Raw genomic sequence first — 19,690 nt, forward strand, 5'->3', positions numbered from 1 at the left:
GATCATATCAGACAATCGCCTCTTCTCTCAAAATAAAAAACGTCTTGACTCTTCCTTGCAAACAAGAAAGAATGAAAAATATCTGGACGACTAGACTGGATTCCAAGAATTTGTTACCAAGAATAACATTTGGTCCTATAAAAAAACGAAAAAAATTGTTGCCACTGCATATTTGTGGGTGGGCACTGGGCAGGCCGCCTGGGCCAGGATTAATTGGACGATTTTAGACCATACTCGAAAAAAAACTAGACTAGTCCTAGAACAGTGAGCCCAAAGCCCATCCACAAGCCCACTTCACAGCCCATCCCATCGCGTTACGAGTACGACTTCTCCGATCAATCCACTCAAAAAAAAAAAGAAAAACCGACTTCTCCAATCAAAGGCGGGAAACCCAAAATTCGCTCAAAATATCCCCTTCCGCGTCTCCACCACCTTCTCCATTCCCCAAATCCCCAAAACCCTAGAGAAATCTCTCGCCCGCAGCTCGGTCCGCCCGCCATGAGCGCCCCTATGGAGATCTCCTTCTCCGCGCCCGCACCCCCTCCGGAAGCTGCGTGCACCGTGGTGGCCGCCCCGGCGCTGGAGCCTGCCGCCGCGGTCTCCTCGCCGCCGCCGCCGCAGCAGCAGCAGGCGGCGCCGGCGGCGGCCGTGGTCGCTCCTTCCCCGGCCGACGACAAGGTCCTCGTCTCAGGTGAGCGCCGCCGCGCCCGCGTTTGGGCATCAGCCAAGCAATTTCAATTTTTCGAGTTCGGGTAGCGTTGGCATGCTGATTTCGTGTGATTCCCATTTTCTTCTGTGCCTGTTGCAGTTGAGGTACTGCTGCACGCCACGAGCGCGGCTCGCCACTCGGACGTCCAGGCGGCGGTCGAGAGGTTCGTGCTTGGCCTAGCTAGACTTTATTCTGAAAATACTTTGTTCGTTGTTTTGCGATTTGGCGATGTGGTATGAGTAATGTCCGTGGTTTAGACATGGCGGGGTTCTGAAAATAAGGCTTGCTTCAAGGAAGCTTTCCTGTGAGTTAGTGGAATGCGTGTGGGGTTGCTTGACGATCACAGTATCACTAACTTGTATTTCTAGAGGAAGTGGCAATAATGCAACTAGCTGAAACGATGTGGCAAACCAGGAGTGAGTTTTCACGAGTTTCTAATGGTTATCAAGTGTGCACACAAACGCTAGATAGTCAATCACCTGGAAAATAGCGAATAGACAGTATAAATGTCTACTAGACAGTTTGTACACAGTCTACAACGCTACATGGTTTTTTACAGCACCATCAAATATCTATATACCAGTCACCAGTTCAGCTGGAGATAGCAGTGCAGACCATACGACAGTCACCACTATGCCACAGGAGCAGACTCCAGAGCCCAGACTAGTGCGGCAGTAATCCACACACCTGACACTGCAATTGACAAATTAATGATCAAAGCACAGACCACAGAGTTGGAGCAAATTTAGAATGAAAAATATCAGGCAATTTAAGTTCTGTGATTGATTGGTGATTTGGTGGATATTACTGGTTCGTGAACCAGTCAACAAAAGTAATCACCATTGGCTTATTGAAATTCTGGAGAAAGCAAATGCTTTCTAAATTCTATCAGTGTTATTGCTATGCTCAGAAAATAATACCAAAAGGTTTGGCTCTTGCTTATCATTTTTCAACATGTTAATTGGAGTTATAAAGCTGTGGAAATAACATAGTTTCCTGAAGAAACTTTCCGGATTTTGATACTAGCTTGTAGGTGTTTTATTAAAATTTGCACTGTAACTGCCATCTTCTCACATGTGACAACATTTATTGTTGCTCATGCTTAATTTTTTTTTTACTCGCTCACTCAACCAGGATGCTAGAAGCTCGAAGCTTAAGCTATGTTGATGGGCCTGTGCCGATTCCTGCTGATAATTCTTTTCTTATTGAAAATGTCAAAAGGATCCAAATCTGTGACACTGGTATGGTCATTCACTTAGGCTGGGAAGTATTCTTACTTGTCCTCTATTAATCATGGCATCCTTGTTCTGAGTGGTAAGCATTTATGCAGATGAGTGGGTTGAGAATCATAAGGTTCTCTTATTTTGGCAAGTCAAGCCTGCTGTGCATGTGTTCCAGGTATACAACTCTTAATGTTTATTGCCTAATTACTTGCAGTTCTATCCAAAAGCGATGTCATTTTTGCATGTCAATATGCTTCCATATTGGTTATCTTGTTTCTTCACTCAGTAAACATGCTATAGCTTTTTTGTGTGGACATCTTAATATATATGTCCACCGCTGCTGAATATTAGCTGCTGTTATTTGAAGCTGGAACTTGTTTTCTCCTCACATTCTTCATCCTAGCAAATCCTGTTGAATGGTTGAGTTCCAAACAAAAAAAATGTTTCATATTATGTATCCAATTCAATATACTCCGGTCCAGGTTTATTCAACTCAAGTTCATTTGGTTATGCTGTAGCTGAATGAAGATGGTCCTGGTGAGGAACCAGGTGAGGATGATACGCTCTCAAGCTTCAATGAGTGGGCTTTACCTGCCAAAGAATTCGATGGTCTGTGGGAAAGGTAAATACTGTTTATCATTAACCACTTTAATCTCCATTTTTGTCCTGTGGATGATCTCAATGGTGTTTGCAGCTTACTATATGAAGTTGGTCTCAAGCAGAGGTTGCTGAGATATGCTGCCAGTGCTTTGCTTTTTACTGAAAGAGGTGTGGATCCATGTCTGGTTTCGTGGAACCGGTAAGCATCTGCAATAATGTTGTACACATTTGCAGTCAAGTATTTTTACAGAAGCAAAGATGAAGTAAAAGCTTGTGTACTCTATATAGGGAAATTCTTCATTCTTTCTGTTCTTACGAATTTCAGGATTGTACTTTTGCATGGTCCACCTGGAACGGGAAAGACTTCCTTGTGTAAAGCACTAGCACAGAAACTTTCCATTCGCTTCAAATCAAGGTCTCTGTCTGAATGAGATACACGACTTTTTTTGTATTAAATATGTGTTGTTGATTCCTGACACTTTTTATAATAGGTATTCTATGTGTCAATTGATTGAAGTGAATGCTCATTCATTGTTCAGCAAGTGGTTTTCTGAAAGTGGAAAACTGGTACGCCCTTTTGTGCTAGACTGGTATCACATGCTGAAATTACTTTAGTGTCTAATTGAACTTGGGGGTTAATATAGCTTCACCTTTTTGCATGAACTGGAAATACAGTGTTCTTATGGTCCATTATTTAGTTTTTGTAGTGGATTGGATCTAACTAGTCACATAGTTGCATTTAACACTGGACATTCTATCCACTGTCCTTTAGGTAGCCAAACTTTTCCAGAAGATCCAGGAGATGGTGGAGGAAGAAAGCAACCTGGTATTTGTATTGATAGGTATGTTCTTGAGTAGTGTCAAATGACAATTCAGCATTCTATAGTGAAAGCTAACCCAAAGCTGATGAAACAGATATATGAGTTTTCTCTCTTTGGTCTGAATTAAATATATGAGTCCATCTTTTCCCAAAAAAAAAAGAGAGTCCACCCTCTGATCAGATCTTGTTAGTGCACAGGCGCATCCAATGAATCATCACAGCAGTTTATATTTTTTATTTGTTCGTGTGTGAAGAACTATTAGAGCTCATATGCTGATTTTTTATTGAATCCAGCTCAGCTCCTCTTAAACTCAGCTGCCTCCTGGTTAAAGCAAGCAAACACATAGCACAAATATCATTCTTGTAGAGTGCTAACTAAGCCTTGAGAAAATAGATTACTTGTTTTGCTTCATGCCCTATATTTGGGACTCAATCATATGTATGATGCGTATATTGTAGATGAAGTTGAAAGCCTTGCTGCTGCCAGACAGGCTGCCATATCTGGCTCTGAACCTTCAGACTCCATTAGAGTAAGTTTTTATCATTTTTTTTAAACCATGTATGATTTCATGGTTAATGACTTAATGTTTACACTATATTCTTTCCTTATGCAACTTCAGGTTGTCAATGCACTGCTAACACAAATGGACAAACTGAAGTCTTGGCCAAACGTTATCATTTTGACAACATCAAATATCACTACAGCAATTGGTATTAGATTTTCTGGCTTTTTACTATTAACCGTAGGGCTACGATTGACATCTTGATAATCACATGTTATTAATAGGTCGAGTGGATCCCTTTGCTATGAGAAAGCAGTTCTGCAGACTGTAGTCACACTGCTAAAGACAATAATGTGCTTTGGGTTCCTGGTTATTAAAACGACGTTTAAACGTCGTGAAAACGATGTTTTCACGAGAAAATGTTCTTGTGAAATCGACGTTTAAACGTTAAAATGTCCGTTTAAACGATAAAACGTCCATCGTTTCGTTAAAATCTACCCTCTATTCGTTTCGTCGTTTTATCGTTTTAATAACCCTTGGGTTTCCATGAGAGAAAAGTTGCTGCTTATTATATTTAAGATTGTATCACAGCTAAAGTATAAACAACTTTTCCAACAGTAAATTCTTGACTTCTTGAATAGTAATATTGTTGACAAATAAGGACCTCTATAATTAGCAAATGCTAATTATTGTCTACTGGCAGATATTGCGTTTGTTGACAGGGCAGACATTAAGGCTTATGTTGGACCCCCTATGCTTCAAGCACGATATGAGATCTTGAGGTCATGCATGCAGGAACTTTTAAGAGTTGGTATTCTTACATATCCTCAGGTATATCAACTTGGTGGCCATGATGCCACCTTTTCATTTTGCATACTATGTTACTATCACTGTATCATCCTAACAGAGTCCTCAGCACTGTATCATCCTTAGAGCAATTGATATGAGCAAATCCTTTTGGTTTTTAGATAATGGTACTTTACTTTTCAACTTTCTTGCAACCTCTGTGGGCCATGAAAATGTTATATTTCTCCAACAGGGTGGTAGTGTGCCATGTATTCTGAACTATTCGACCCTGAAGGAGAAGAAGCACTGTCCTGAGGCTCCAGAACCCCATGGCGCATTTCATCTCTCGAGTCTACTCTATGAAGCCGCAGAACTGTGCGAGGTAAATAATGAAGCTGATCCACATCCCATTTGCTGTAGCCAAGGCTCTCCATCTGATTGGAAGTGGTGGTTCATTTCTCTTTTGCAGGGACTTAGCGGCCGGTCATTGCGGAAACTCCCTTTCCTGGCACATGCCTCTGTCACCAACCCTTCATGCTGCGATGCTTCCACTTTCATGCATACTTTGATACAAACTGCGAAAAGAGAGATCTCGGAGTCACGTGGTTAGTTCAACCTTGAGGCCTTGACTTCTCTTGGAAGGGCAAAATGCTAACAGTTCACTCCAAGTGCCATCCCTCATGTGGTCAGGATAGATGTACAATTGTCTAAGGTTGCTAAAAGTGCAAGAACGATTTCAGGGTTAGGTTAGGAGTTTCAGGATGGATGCAATCGATGCCTCTGGTTGCTGTTTCAGTACATTTAACCTACTGTAAATCTTTACACAGTATGAGAATCAGTACCGTGAGGGACGTCACGCTGCTGCCCCTTGCAAATTAGTGCACATTCTGGTGACTGGAATCAGAGTTGTTTTCTTCACGGCAACTTGGAACCAAATGATTGTCCGCTGCCTGTTTTTGCATCTTGCACGTTAGATGGAAATGGCACCTGGTACGTTATATGTATTAATATCAAACCATGTAAACTGACTCACCCAAGCTAAGAGACGACTGGATGAGAATCATTTTTTTTATCTTAAATAGTACTATCGGTTCAACTTCCAGCTTTCTTGCAATTTTTTTCTCAAACACGTTAATAGATAGAACAGTCCAAAAGAAAATGCTGAATCCACGGGTTGGGTTATTTTTTTCTTGCAATCTTCGTAAGCCTAGAAGGGTTATTTGTTTTCAAATGTAGCGCTTCCCATGGCGCGGTTTACTGCATGAAGATGCAGAAGGCCTGATGTTTTCATTTCTCTTTTAACTACTTCCCTTCCAAGAACATGTCTGATGTTGTTTCTCCTGCACAGGGGTGTCGATACTGACACTGACTGCGCTAAGTGGGATGTCAGGGTCACGCTGTTAATCCAACCTTTGAGCCCTTTCTTTTAATAGCAGAACGCTAGCAGTTCATTCCAAATGCCATTCACCTGAATCGATGGATGGCGCATAGTTCAGGGGTAGATGTAAAATGGCCTGAAGTGCTAGAAAAGAGCAAATCCATTCCATCCCCAGGGTTAGAACAGAGCAAATTCATTCCATCCCCGATTGCTCTTTTGGAGCCACTAAGTCAACATTCGACTTCGGGCCCGAGTAGCGTGGCTACATCAGCATACACGAATCACGATCTATATATCTGCACTTACCAAAACTGATGATATAACCAGCATACAGTATAACGTCACGTTTCCTTAGCTTTAACAGCACTACATGCTGGTTGGATCATCCTTAAGACCTTAACCAACAGTTAAACCAATCAACTCAAAGTGCCAACAATTGAACATTGACTCTTCACCGATGTCATTAAAGCTATCCACGACCGCATCTACATAACGGTACCATGAGTAAATCTACATCAGAGACATACGAGAGAATCAGGGCAAGCAGTCATCTGGTTTACATCCCAGATTTCACCTCTGGGCTCCTCTTGCTGGTTCATATGTGCCGGGATATGGTGTTGTCGGTGGAGGTGGTGGTGGAGGTGCTTGCGCTGCATTTGCGGTGCCGCTGCTCGGCTGAACTTGCCCAGCTGGATATCCAGTGCTACCAGCTGCGCCATACAGGTTCGTGACATCAGTTGCTGCACCACTGTTAATGGGTTGTGGAGGCACAGCATAGGCCGCAGGATAATTGGGCACTGCACTTTGTGCATAGCCCGCAACTGGATAGCCAGAGTAGCCTCCATATGCGCTAGCTTGCGCAGCATGCATTTGGTAAGCAGTAGCAGCATCGTAAGCATAGGTGTATGCCCCGGCCTGGGTTCCCTGCTGATACACCGCAGGTTGGGTTCCTTGCTGATATGCCCCAGCCTGGGTTGCTTGCTGATATGCCCCAGCCTGGGTTCCCTGCTGATATGCCCCTGGCTGGGTTCCCTGCTGATATGCTGTGGGGTAATTGGCATATGCACTTGCATATGGGTTTGTGGCTGCTGCTGACACTGCTGTAGCCTGTGCTGTCCCAGGCTGTGAAGCTGCAACCTGGGCACCAGCCGCCTGTGCTGCTGCTTGAGCTGCAGCTGCTGCTCATTGAAAGAATCAAATTGAACCAAGAAACATTAGTGTGTGCCATTATACAGACAAAGGTGAAAAATATGTATGCAAATATATCTCAAGACAAATTATGTTCACATGCACAGAAATGTAATTATGTCAAATTCTCAAAGAAAAAACTACACATGCAAAGGCCATCTTTACAGTCTACACATTAGAGGTGTCGAGCTACAAGGCAATTTGCTATTGTTAAGATCCAATTCCAATATGCTTCCAACTATGATACTAAAGGCCAAAATAAAATACTTGATATGACAAATAAAATACTTGGCAAAGTTTAGCCAACATCTCAGGTAAGTCTGAAAAGGAAAAAGTATGACTATCAGAAGAACATCAGCAACTAAAAGCTTCCCAGATAAGCTGCCCCACAGAAACCAATCACTGTGCCCAATTTTGCTAGAGAAGTTGAAGCTTAGTTTTAACCAACCACTTTGATGGAAGGTTTGACATATGTAACTTATGCCTATCTATAGAACTGTGAACGCAGTTCTACAGTTTCCAGAGGAAAATCTGGCCAGCATAGTTCAAGGTTGATGGGTAACACGCTATGCCATAACAATCAACTATATGCATCACACTAAGCTGCTAACACTGTTTTGGCATTTTTTTTTCCAGAATGCGGCATAATAGACAATAGATTCGAGTTGTTCCTAGATCCCTTGATCAAACCTTCTAAAAGTATCAGGCTGGATCTCCTACTTGATTTTCAGAATGTAATTAGTATATAATCATACTGCATTGCAACATTAGATAGGTCATCGATCATGAGACCTGTATTCCTTTCATTTCATGACTTCAGTTGGTCATTTTGTTGCCCACTAACTGTGATCTGGGGCACTTGATTGCCAAAAACTTAATCAATGATTAGAAGTAAACAGACTAAATCCTCTAGGTGGGGGTTACTTTGATTTATTTCTGCAAATTGAGGCCTTAATGCTGCTCATACAGGTTAGAGAATAGAGACTATCTGCTATGGACACACTGTGTTTATACAACATGGGATCTTTGCATCACTAAATTAAGACCTACAAATAATCACACACGACAAACACCGTTGATGATGGGAAAACCAGGATTTAATATGGCAAGCCAATTGACAGATACTTCTAAAACCTAAGTATTCACTAATCAAAATTCAAACATAAACAGATTGCAATAGAAATGGTATTGCCCCTCTTAAAAGTACATCCTAGTAAAAGTTCCACTCACAGCCCAAAAATGAATGGAATGAGCACGAAGAGCAGGTAAAACATTAGCAGAATGAGAACATTACCCTGTGCCCGTCTTTCAGCATTCGCCACATCAGCACGTAACTTCTCAGCCTGTTTAGTCATGGTTATCAGGTTCATTTCCATTGTCCGCATCTGCTCAATTTGCTTGACGTTTGTATTTTTCTCAAATTCAAATTGAGATCTTTCAATGGAAAGGGGAAGACACATCATAACAAAATCAGTTTAGCACCAAAGCTCAGGTTGGAACGAATCGTGTAAGAAAAGAACATTGTTACAAACCGTAGATTATGATGCTCTTTCCGTAGCCCATCTAGCTCAGCAAGCAATTCAGGAAGGCTTTTATTGTCACCTGAGGCAGAAAGTTTCTGTATTTCTTTATTCGCATTCTCTATCTCAAGGTTTAGCATCTGCCTTTCAGCAATAAGTCTCTTTGCCTCCATATGCACTTGGTGAAGCTCCTTATTCACTGCATCACCACTTTGTATGTCTGCCTCCATCAATCTGATTCTCTCCAATAAATCTCTAATCTGCAAATCAGTCTCTGTCTGAACTTCGCCTAGGTGGGTGCGAATCAACTGCATCTCTTTCTCTGTATCAATAATGTCCTGCCTCAAGACCTCATGGCTTGTTGCTAACCGCTGATTCTCCCTGATAAGCTTTTCAACCTCTGCAGTCTGCATGGCAAGCTTGTTCTCCAGCATCTCCAGTGTGGACGAAGAGTCCAATGGTGAGCGGCTAGAGAGGCTGCCAGCAGCGAAGGAACCATGGCGCATCAGACCTGCAGCTTGGGCACTCAGTCCATCCAGGTGTCCACGATGAGCCATTATCCTGAAAAAGCGAATGTCGTTATAGAGAAGCTAAAAAGAAAAGGTGCTTTCAACAAATGGAAGTAATAAACATATATAACTACACCAGTTCAGTGCTTCACAATATAGATCAACTCAACCAGAGGATATTGTGCTAATGGAGCCAGTGCGGCACGTGAATAACTCATGTATTATCCACAGTAGAGTGCACACAACCCTTCCATGCTGTACAAGCTTGAACTACAGTCAAGTTGGCATCAAAACAATAGAACAATATCCTCGGATTGCCGTAGTTTCTCTCAAAAAAAAAACAATAGGACAAACCTATCTACCACCATAAGGACATGAAAAGCATCATCTAAATCTATCCATGATCAGGGGCGGACCCAGCATAGGACATGGGTGTACACATGTACACCCGATAATTCATGCAAACGAAATCGAAGGTAGTAGGTAATATATTGTAACTGGATTCAGATCCGAATACAAATAGTTTTGTTAGGGTTTAGGGTGCTCCGTCTCGCACAGCATAAGGAAAGAGAAGGGGTGGGCATACCTGGAGGATACGCTCGTCGCCGGCAAAGGGCTGGGCGAAGGCAGGACAAATGGCGCCGCCGCTCGCCCAGTCGTCGCCGCCAGGGAAGGAAGGGATGAACGAGTCCTTGTGTCCGAGAGAAGGGAAAGGTGAAACAGAGGGAGGTGATGAACGTGAGACCCTGAGCGGCTGGGCCCTCAGCGGGAGAGCTGTGAGCTGTCAATGAGCCGAGCTCGAGGGACCGAGCCGGGGTCGACCTGAGCAGCTGAGCTCGAGATTAGACCACGACAGAACAGTTTACATAGCCGTATCTATCTATACTATAAAAATTAAAATAATTGAAAACAATTTTTATCAAAATTAGGCCCATCTTACCTCGCACAGAGGACCCACTTGTCAGATCCAGAGTTTTGACGAAAGGGGGTGGAGACCCATTTTTTGATAGAAGCAAAATGTTTCTACCAAAATCCTAATACTTTTTACACCAATCACTTTCAGCTACCCACCCTTGTACCCACTTATTACTTTCTATTAGTTGTATACCAGGCGATAATAATATTTGGGTAAGACTTACTACTTTCTATTGTTTGCATACCAGGCGACAATGATATTTTGGTAAAACTTGTTCGGCATCCTAAAATCTCTCTATTTCTTTTTTTTTTTGTTGTGAGATGATTATCCTTCCTTTTATGTTTGACATCCTTTCAATATTTGCCTCATCAATTAAGGAAATATATTAGCAAGGGATTGGCCGGCTATGTAGGGATAAAAGGTCGGATTCGTGTTAACCTTCCAATATTTGTCCCATCAATTAAGGAAACAGATTAGCCAACCTTGTTTTCTATCCTTATACTTGCCATTGATGCGGGTGGCTCCCTGTGCATATATATGCAGGTAATAGCATTCATGTGTTACACATAGTGCAGGCGCATTCCTTTCAACTCTAAAAATTCTTGGTAGTAGTAGTAGAACATGGTTGATGCTCTTGAGATGCCACATGGTTCACGAGTCGGCTTGATCGTGGTTGTTGCTTCTATCGGCCCTGCGATCCTGAGGTGTTTGTTTGATCCGTTCTTCACAAGGGAGATATATCTTATGGATTTCTAAGTTTGAATTTTAATTTTTTCTATGAATTATTATTGATTTGGGTATTAGGTATGTAAATAGTATTTTTTTTAAGTCGTATTAGATTCCTACGCATTGTAACGGATTTTGACCGAACAATAGGTGCCAAACTCATTGATGTTGAACTCCGCAATAACTTCATGATGGTCATCGGAGTACTTGCCAATCGTGATAGAGGTGAATCAAATCATCACATTGCTAGCATTCAGTTCGTGTAATTTATATTTTATGAATTTTCCTTTAGCACACATATACTTTACTTTACACATAAATTGACCCATAATTCACATCATTTTCTCTTCTGAAAGGATAATAATTGACATCATTGTTTATGAAAGGAAAATAAAGACGTGTATTAACATATTACTTTCCTTTAGTATACATATACTTTCTTTTGCACATGCGTTCACCCATAATTCACGATATTTTTCTTTTAGAAAGATAATAACTATCATCATTGTTTATGGAAGGAAAAGAAAGACGTGTATTATTTTTAGAAGAAAAATAAATGGCATCATTGCTTGATGGTTTTTGAAGGATATTAATTGACATCATTGTTTTATAGAAAGAAAAAAGATGTGTATTATTTTTGAAAAGAAAATAAATAATATCATTGCTTGATGGAAGAAAAATTAAATACGTGCCTGTGGCACGTACATCTTTCCTAGTTAATAATAATAGTTAACGAGTTATGCAGCGGTATTAATAATAATAGTTAATGAGTTACGCGTACTCTCTCCATCCCAAATTATTAGTCATTTTGGTTTTTAGATTTATAGATTTTATTATGCACCTAGACATAATACATATGTAGATGCGTAGTAAAGTCTACGAATTTAAATTTTTTGTGCGAAGACTAATAATTTGGGACGGAGAGAGTATAAGACTAGTTTTTGTACAAATTTTATGGACATTAAATATTATACTACATCAGCAAATTTGTTGCTATGGCAGGATCATTACGAGAAGGGAGAAAAAAAAATTTTATACAATGTGAGAGAAGTTTCATCCCCATAATACTCATCCCATTCAGTTATCAAGGTCATCCCATTCAGTTACCAATTTCATCCCATCCGGAGGCTGCAGTGCTGGATCCGTGGGTAACGAGAAGGATGGGAGGAGACACGCCCGGAGGTGATAGGTTAAAGCAAGCGACTATATGAACATAAGCCATGCAACCAAACAAAATCTTATCAGATGCAATTGTATGCGTCAACCATATGCAAATATTAGGATAATGCATACATTTCATTATTAGAAAACAAAATAAGCCCTGGACCGCAGCAATCAAAGCGGCACCACGTGTCAGTTACACAGACACCATACCGAGGGCAGCCAAAAATCAACAAAACACTCAAACAGGCTGACAAAAATTAAATTATTTTGAGACTGTCATGGATTCACTTTGTAACTCAAGGTCTTTACCTTGCAACACAGTATCAGCCTCATGTGTTCCTCTGATTATTTCTAAACAAAATCTGAAAAATGGATTCCTCGCAATCCCTCCGGATAAATGTGAATCTAAATCTATGTGAAGCAAAATAACACTCAGGAGTCAAGACTAGACAACCAGTCCCCCCAAAGAATTAACTCTTCAGTCATGCGCCTGGAATCTAATCCAGATTGGCAATCACCGCGTCAGTGACTTCCTGCGTGGTGCTGGTGCCGCCAAGATCCTTTGTTCTGTATGTGCCTTCTGCCACGACACGCTTCACCGCCGTCTCTAGCCGGTCAGCAAATGAAGGGAACTGCAAATGTCTCAGCATCATGGCAGATGATAGAAGCAGCGCGACAGGGTTTGCTTTCTTCTGCTCCACGATCTTCTCGTTTCCAACATTTCCCGCAGAAGCACCTTGCTCGAAGACGGCATAGTCCTGACCCACGTTACCTGGAGCATAATGCAGCATCAAGGATCAGAAAACTTGAACAGCAAATTCTGGCCCCAAGAAACATAATGCGAAAACATGCTCCATGTGTGCCATGAACAGTTTGGTTTGTACATATATTACAATATATAAGCAGAAAGGGAGGCAAGTGAAGCACAAAGTATTATTTCCGTAACAATTTGCAACAAAGAAATCTATGAGAACTACAATAGTGAGGCAATAGCCAATATTGTGAGATTTCTTGGTAATTTTTGGACACGTCCATTATTTGTATAATGGGGGCAAACACAATAAAGTATGAGGTGCAACCGTACCTCCAGGCATGATACCAGTCCCTCCAACAATACCTGCAGCTGTATTAGCCACCAAATTGCCATAAAGGTTAGGTGTAACCTAGAATCAAAAGAAAATAAGTTAGAAACCTGCAAGGTAATCCTAATCCATGACATATCTAAAAGGAAATATCTGAGGAAATCAGGAAAACAGAAAAGAAATGGAATGACAAATTGACGAGCAGAAAAGCCAGAAACACTGGGCACCTTTAAGCTTTAAAACTCCCTCCGTTCCAAATGGTAGGTCATTTTGGCAAATCTAGATACATAATTTGTGATATGTATCTAGACATAACGTATATCTAGGTGCATAGCAAAAACTATGTATCTAAATTTGCCAAAACGAACAACAATTTGGAATGGAGGGAGTATATTGCATCTAGCGTAAAGTGCTAGTGTCACTTAAATGCTAAAAAAAAACTCAACCGGTGGGGGAAGAACCGCCCCCACGGCATTGCATTAAGAAGGGACTGTACGACCCGGGTCGAGAAAACCCCCCGAACCCTGGCCCATGCCCACAAGGGCCAAACTGAACTTGGGCCAGCGACCACCGTAACACACAGGTCGGCGCAGCGCACCGTAACCTGGGCCGGCGACGCAGCAGCCCATGCCAGCGAGCACAGCGAGGGAGGTTTTTTTGGATGCATATACCAGGGTTGAACCCTTGCTGGTGGGCACAACCAACGACCGCCACACCACTGAGCTATCGCTTAGTTTGCTGTGTCACTTAAATACTGTAAAATTGTCATAAATAAACCATATAAATCCGCAAGAAACATGCAATAGCAATTTCCGTTTCTTAACAATAACGAGATTTCGATTACTATGATATATCTTTGATTTCTGATTTTACCGGTCCTTAAACAACTTATGGTCATAGGTGAGAATTTAGGAAAAACTTAAAGACACTTGCCAATAAATAAATAAAAAGAGCAAAGAATTATTCTCTACACAAAAATACATATGCTTGCTCTTGAAAAGGTCAGGAATCATTCTTCTGGCAAAACTAAGCAGGCATTCATTTATAACTTCTCAACTTCTCAACAGTTTTATAATTTGGACACTGGAACCCCTACTTTGAAATCAACAATAAAAATAAAAGCTCAGTGTAGTAAACAAAAGGTAACTCCAAAGTCTGAAAAGAAAGCAACGTTCCAGATTGAATGGTAGAGAAGTGCTCAGACATTTAGATGCGTACCATGACATCAAATTGTTCAGGCTTTGAGACAAGTTGCATAGAGCAGTTGTCAACAATCATTTCATTGTACTGAATACCGGGATACTTTGAAGCAACCTCACGGCAGGACTCCAAGAACAAACCATCAGCAAGCTTCATGATGTTTGCTTTATGCACTGCAGTGACTTTCTTTCGGTTGTTAAGGTAAGCATACTCAAACGCATATTTTGCAACCCTCTCAGAGCAAAACTTTGTGATCACCTAGGAAATCCATTCAGTAAGGGTAATAATAGAGAAACAAGCTCAGATAATAATTAAAAAGGAAAACATAATATGGGTGTATTTATTTCAACAATATTTTCTTAACCAAAGTCTCAGAGAAAGCTTATGGTAAATAAATTAAGACAAAACTTCTTATAAGCTGTAAAGGCTTAACTGAAAGCAAAAAAAATCAAGACAATTAACATTGTGGACCATTGAGTGAAGGTGGCAACTTCAGCATATTTTGATAACAAGATATATTCATGTACCGGCAAAGTTCAAATCCATAATGCTGACCTCATGACATGTCACTCTACAATTTGACCAGATAATGACAACTGTAGGTGTTCCATAAGTCCTATAGTATAGTGTACATAATACGCTTAATCATGAACTAAAGTAGCAGCTTTTCGGAGCTGAGCAAAAGGCCAATGCATAGTTTACCTGAATACTTACCAAACTAACAATGGTTTAACCAGTGTATAATGATAGAAAAATCTTAGCAATCTACCTCTAAAGATATCCAATCAAAGTACACTTCAAACAATGAAAGAAAAAAAAGAGATTACCAAGGACCATAATTTTCAGACTAATCTTGTTGTTTCATGTGCTTGAACTAGTAACTGTACTACAGCTGCAACTGCAATCTTATGACTTATGAGGCATGAATTGATCACTACTATTGAGCAAACAGTAAATTTAGCGATCACAAATTCAGATGAACTCAATTTCACGAAGATGGAGCTAAAAGGTCCACTTCTATTGCAAATAAATCATGCAACTAATCAAAGGGTAGCAATTTTTTGATAGGTTGTCCTCTCATTTATGAGAAAAACCATGATCTGCGAAATCTAGCAACTGTACGCCCCGTGCAAGTAAAGGCCCAAGAATTTCATGATAAGATCGGAAAAATCACACCATTCAATCAACGCACGGTAGCAGGTAGCGATCCCCCAACCAAGTACCAACATTGAGGCAAACGCGGGCAAAATTGACCGCACCTTGAGGCTCTCGACGACCCCGGGCACGACCTCGTGCTCGAGCCCCGAGTACTCGCCCTCGGTGTTCTCCCTGATGACGACGATGTCGACACCCTCGTGCCTGGTAGGCAGGCCGGGGAGGTTGGAGCAGTGGACGAGCGAGGCGTAGAGGTCGAGCTCCTTCCGGAGCTGCATGTTGAGGGAGGAGACCCCGCCGCCGACGGGCGTGGCGAGCCCCCCCTTGATGCAGACCTTGTTGCGGCGGATGGACTCGATGACGGCGGGCGGGACCGTGGGCATGTCGCCGTGGACCTCGTAGGTCTCGAAGTAGACGGGCGCGTGCATCGCCTCCATGACCTGCTGCACGGCCCCCGTGACGAGGGGCCCGATGCCGTCCCCCGGGATGAGCGTGACGGCGCGCGGGGTGCCGTCCCCGGGCCGCGGCATGTAGGTCACCGTGCGCCGCGCGAGGCCGCCGCCGTGGCCCGGGAGGGGCTGCGGCGCGGGCGGGGACGCAGCTGCCACGAGGCAGCGCAGGAGAGGGGCGGATCGCCGCGCCATGGTCGCGGAGGAAGCGAGGGCGCCGGGAAGGGGTCGATGCGAATTGCGATCGCGGAGGCGGGCGGCGGGGGAGGGAAAGGGGAGGCGACCGGGAGGGGAGACGGGGAAAGAGGAAAAAGGGAAGGTGGCGATGGTCAGATGGATACGTGAGTTGTTTTCGCGGTTTAGCCCTCGGGTTGCTCGGTATTTGCCACTAATGGACTCGATTCGGCTTACTTCCCAAGAATATTGGAAAGCCTCTGACAAGTAGGCCCACGTATGGAGAAATTTAAAGATAGCAGTATCCAAGAGAATTTCCCTTTTGCATTCCAGAGTCGAAATGGTACACGATCTCCTATGCATAAATATGTGTTTTTCCGCGATGCCAGATTCCAGGCAAGATGAGTGGCCGTCGCCATCAAATTGACATAGCATATTCTAAATTTGTCCAAATTCATATATTCGGGGTCAATTCCAGTCGGCCTTTGAGAGCCGATCACAAATTCACATCATGTCGCTATCGTGGGATCGTCAGTTGAAGTTAGCCAAGTTGAGCTCCCTTTGGTAGAGAATCGGACTAACAAAACTGGGAACTAATCTGCTTCAGCGAAGGATATATCATATAATTCATGAAGGGAAATACGGTGTTGTATATTTCAGGCATCAAGACGACGGTTGCAAAATGATGCCCATCCTCTAATCACAAACAAAACATCTCACAGGTTCTATGTGCCTGAGTTCTGTCCTTGCATCCGCACGCCTTTCTGCCTTGGGACCTGTCAAGTAACAGACAGGATGAATAGAAGGGACCTGATAGTGCACGGGGCGTCAAGTACCATCCTGACAGTGTTGCTGATATCACCGTGTTCGGCAGCTGGCGTATGGGCTGCTCGCGGCTGCTGCTGCAGCAGCCAGCAGCAAGCCAGCAGCAGCGAGGCAGCCAGCAGCAAGCCCAGGAGCCGAACGGCAGGAGCAGCCAGCAGCAGCCGCGAGCAGCCCAGTGACCAGCTGCCATACAATTATTTGTCTTTTCTCATAAAAGAGTTAGTTCTGTCTTGGAGAGTACATGTGAAGCATGCTGTCGGGAATTTTGAAGCCCTCTTTTGGAGCATGCAAGTTTATCAGTTCCAACAGCACGGAATCATCTGTTTACTAGAAGATGCAGAAACGTAAGGTGAATTTTTATGCAGTTCAAACATACATACAGGCAAAACAAGGTGAGATCAGCATTGACCGAGTGGTGGATTCTCTCGAATGACCTAACAACTAAGGGCCTGATTGGTTGCCCGCACCTGCCCTCAGCCAGGCCCTCTGCATACGAGAAGAGATATTTGTTTGGTTGGCGTAGCTGCAGGGCCAGACTCTCAACATGCAAGGAGTGCCCCGGGGCCAGGCTCTGGAGATACGCTGGAATGGAGCGTATCCCGCAGGCCAGGCCTGCGGTGCGCTGTCAGCGTGCATGGACGAGCGTGCAGAGAGAAAAAGGGGATCAGCTCTAGCAGATGCAGGCAACCAATAATCGTTTTTTCTTGGCCTGGCTGCGCACAGACATCAACCAAACAGAACAGTACTGCATCCGGCAAACCTAGCCGGCACGGGCCTGGGCGGACGGTGCGAGCCAGGCTGTGGAAAGATGTGAACCAATCATGCCCTAATCCGTCCACCGCCCGACTCATTGCCTTCACCTCTCCAAACTCCGAAGTCAAGATGGCGATGGGTACCTGAAACCCAAGTACCCGACGGGTTTTACCCGATAAGAAGACGAGTATGGAATGAGTTTCTACCCGTGGGTATATTATTGGGCAAAATCTTGTACCCGTCGGGTATGGAGGGTACGGGTGCGGATGTATATTACCCATACCCGCCTACCCGCGGGTAAGAAATACCCGCACAAAAAAATAAGCTATCTTAAGTGTCTAACTCATTTTAACCCATATGGCCCATAAATTTGGCCCAAATCCAATTAATCCCTCCTAGTATATATATTGTTGAACTCTCCTTCAAATCCTACTCCACACTCACTCCAATTTTAGTTTGAAATGAGTTATTTTTCATATGAATATTTGAAATGAATTATTTTTCATATGAATATGTGATATTTATATGTAATTCTCGGGTATGCTTTTCGGGTACGGGTTACCCGTCGGGTATAAATTACCCGCCGGGTACGAGTATGGAAGCATTTTCCTACTCGTGTACGGGTACGGATAACCCGACGAGTAAAACTTAGTTCTAGCGGGTATGGGTATGGGTGGCCAATACCCGACGGGTATGTACCCGTTGCCATCTCTACTCCTTGGGAGTAGCACAGCGTTGCCGAGGCCGTGGAACAGGGGGTTGCTGAACTTTTTTTTTAAAAAAAAACAGGGGGCTGCTGAAGAGAGAGGGAGGACTCAGGTACGACAACCCGGCCAAACACACGCTGCACAAGAAAATCACGAGAAGCGATGATGTAGATTCAGAGATAGGTCCTGTTTAGATTGAAAATGCAAAATGTAAAATTTTTATAAATCACTTGCATGGTGTACTAAATGTGGTCAAAAAATAAATCGCATTATACAAATGGACTATAAATCGTAAGACGAATCTAATGAGCCTAATTAGGACGTGATTAGATACTAAATTGCTACAGTATGGTACAGTAAATATGCTCTAATGCTGGATTACTTATGCTCATTAGATTCGTCTCATAGTTTACAGACGAGATCTGTAATTAGTTTTGTGATTAGTCTATATTTAATATTTCAAATGTTGAAGATTCTCTTCTAAAAATCTAAAAATGCAAAATGCAAAGTGATCTAAACAAGATCATAGTCTAAGGTGACTCACTAGATCATAGTCTACGGTGACTCACTGATGTATGAGACCTATATCACATGAGTTTTTTTTTTGATACTTAAGGACTTTATTGAAATATCAAATACAAGATACAGAAATGAGGCGGTAGTTGCCCCAATGTATGCTTTGTAGAGCTAGATGGACATGACAAGGTGCCAAGTGATTAGCATTGTTACAAGCAAAAAGGCAAGCTGGAAGGTCAGCTTGAGATCTAGCTTGAGCCGCTAGATCGTGTGCAGTTGAGTTTCTTTGTCTTGGAATCTTGATGACAGTGAAGTTTACTTGTTCAGAGTTGCAGAGAAAATCTGCAATCAGTGGTCTTGTTCTCCGGTCAGCGGCTTGAGTGACCGGGTCTTGTTTGTGAAGGGTTGTTGCAAGTAGCTTAGAATCTGTCAAGTATTGCACTTGATTAATGTCTAAGGTCTTGATGATCGCTGAAGCTAGCATTAGGGCATGTGTCTCAGCTTGTAGTGGATTCAGCTCTGAGTCAGTAACTGCCTGAATGAAGACATTGTTGAGTGTAGTTTGTTGTGCTCCTTGGATTAAAATTCCAAGGCCAGCTTGTCTTGGGTTCGACCTCTGTGCGTCTGGTGTGATTGCTGCATCCACATAGCATCTTGTTCCTGGAAAAGGTGGTAGCGTGTTGTTGTGTGGTGTTGCTGTATTTTGTGGCTGGGTGGGAGCAGAAGGTTGATTTTGCAACTCTTGTGTGATAGTGTGTGAGATATGGATGTCTGCCTTAACAGCATG

The 19,690-nt window shown here is 42.8% G+C and overlaps 3 protein-coding genes across 6 annotated transcripts; 1 reads left to right on the forward strand and 2 right to left on the reverse strand.

Annotated features, from left to right (window-relative positions):
• The first annotated feature begins 390 nt into the window (after nt 1–390).
• LOC120681624 (pachytene checkpoint protein 2 homolog) lies at nt 391–5,704 on the forward strand. 2 transcript variants are annotated; one of them, XM_039963200.1, is made up of 14 exons: nt 400–691; nt 809–872; nt 1,844–1,950; nt 2,040–2,107; nt 2,451–2,554; nt 2,627–2,731; nt 2,858–2,947; nt 3,024–3,099; nt 3,305–3,374; nt 3,812–3,882; nt 3,973–4,063; nt 4,559–4,686; nt 4,895–5,023; nt 5,111–5,704. In XM_039963200.1, the coding sequence occupies exons 1-14, from the start codon at nt 499–501 to the stop codon at nt 5,249–5,251; spliced, it is 1,437 nt and encodes a 478-aa protein (XP_039819134.1). In that variant the 5' UTR covers nt 400–498; the 3' UTR covers nt 5,252–5,704. The 2 variants fall into 2 exon arrangements, with proteins under 2 accessions (XP_039819135.1, XP_039819134.1); XM_039963201.1 differs by lacking the exons at nt 4,559–4,686; nt 4,895–5,023; nt 5,111–5,704 and adding an exon at nt 4,140–4,552 and having other exon boundaries at nt 391–691.
• A 588-nt stretch (nt 5,705–6,292) lies between these two features.
• On the reverse strand, nt 6,293–9,996 carry LOC120681625 (protein FLX-like 4). 2 transcript variants are annotated; one of them, XM_039963202.1, is made up of 4 exons: nt 9,823–9,996; nt 8,740–9,288; nt 8,502–8,641; nt 6,590–7,197 (listed from the first exon to the last, which is right to left on the reverse strand). In XM_039963202.1, the coding sequence occupies exons 2-4, from the start codon at nt 9,282–9,284 to the stop codon at nt 6,590–6,592; spliced, it is 1,293 nt and encodes a 430-aa protein (XP_039819136.1). In that variant the 5' UTR covers nt 9,285–9,288; nt 9,823–9,996. The 2 variants fall into 2 exon arrangements, with proteins under 2 accessions (XP_039819137.1, XP_039819136.1); XM_039963203.1 differs by lacking the exon at nt 9,823–9,996 and having other exon boundaries at nt 6,293–7,197; nt 8,740–9,284.
• Nucleotides 9,997–12,273: 2,277 nt separating this feature from the next.
• On the reverse strand, nt 12,274–16,244 carry LOC120682094 (isocitrate dehydrogenase [NAD] regulatory subunit 1, mitochondrial-like). Of its 2 annotated transcripts, none has more exons than XM_039963839.1 (4): nt 15,584–16,244; nt 14,343–14,582; nt 13,127–13,205; nt 12,274–12,814 (listed from the first exon to the last, which is right to left on the reverse strand). In XM_039963839.1, exons 1-4 carry the CDS (start codon nt 16,121–16,123, stop codon nt 12,540–12,542), a joined length of 1,134 nt encoding a protein of 377 aa, XP_039819773.1. In that variant the 5' UTR covers nt 16,124–16,244; the 3' UTR covers nt 12,274–12,539. The 2 variants fall into 2 exon arrangements, with proteins under 2 accessions (XP_039819773.1, XP_039819774.1); XM_039963840.1 differs by having other exon boundaries at nt 14,343–14,570; nt 15,584–16,170.
• Between the last annotated feature and the right edge of the window lie 3,446 nt (nt 16,245–19,690).

Source organism: Panicum virgatum, chromosome 7N, assembly GCF_016808335.1.
Source record: "Panicum virgatum strain AP13 chromosome 7N, P.virgatum_v5, whole genome shotgun sequence".
NCBI lineage: Eukaryota > Viridiplantae > Streptophyta > Magnoliopsida > Poales > Poaceae > Panicum > Panicum virgatum.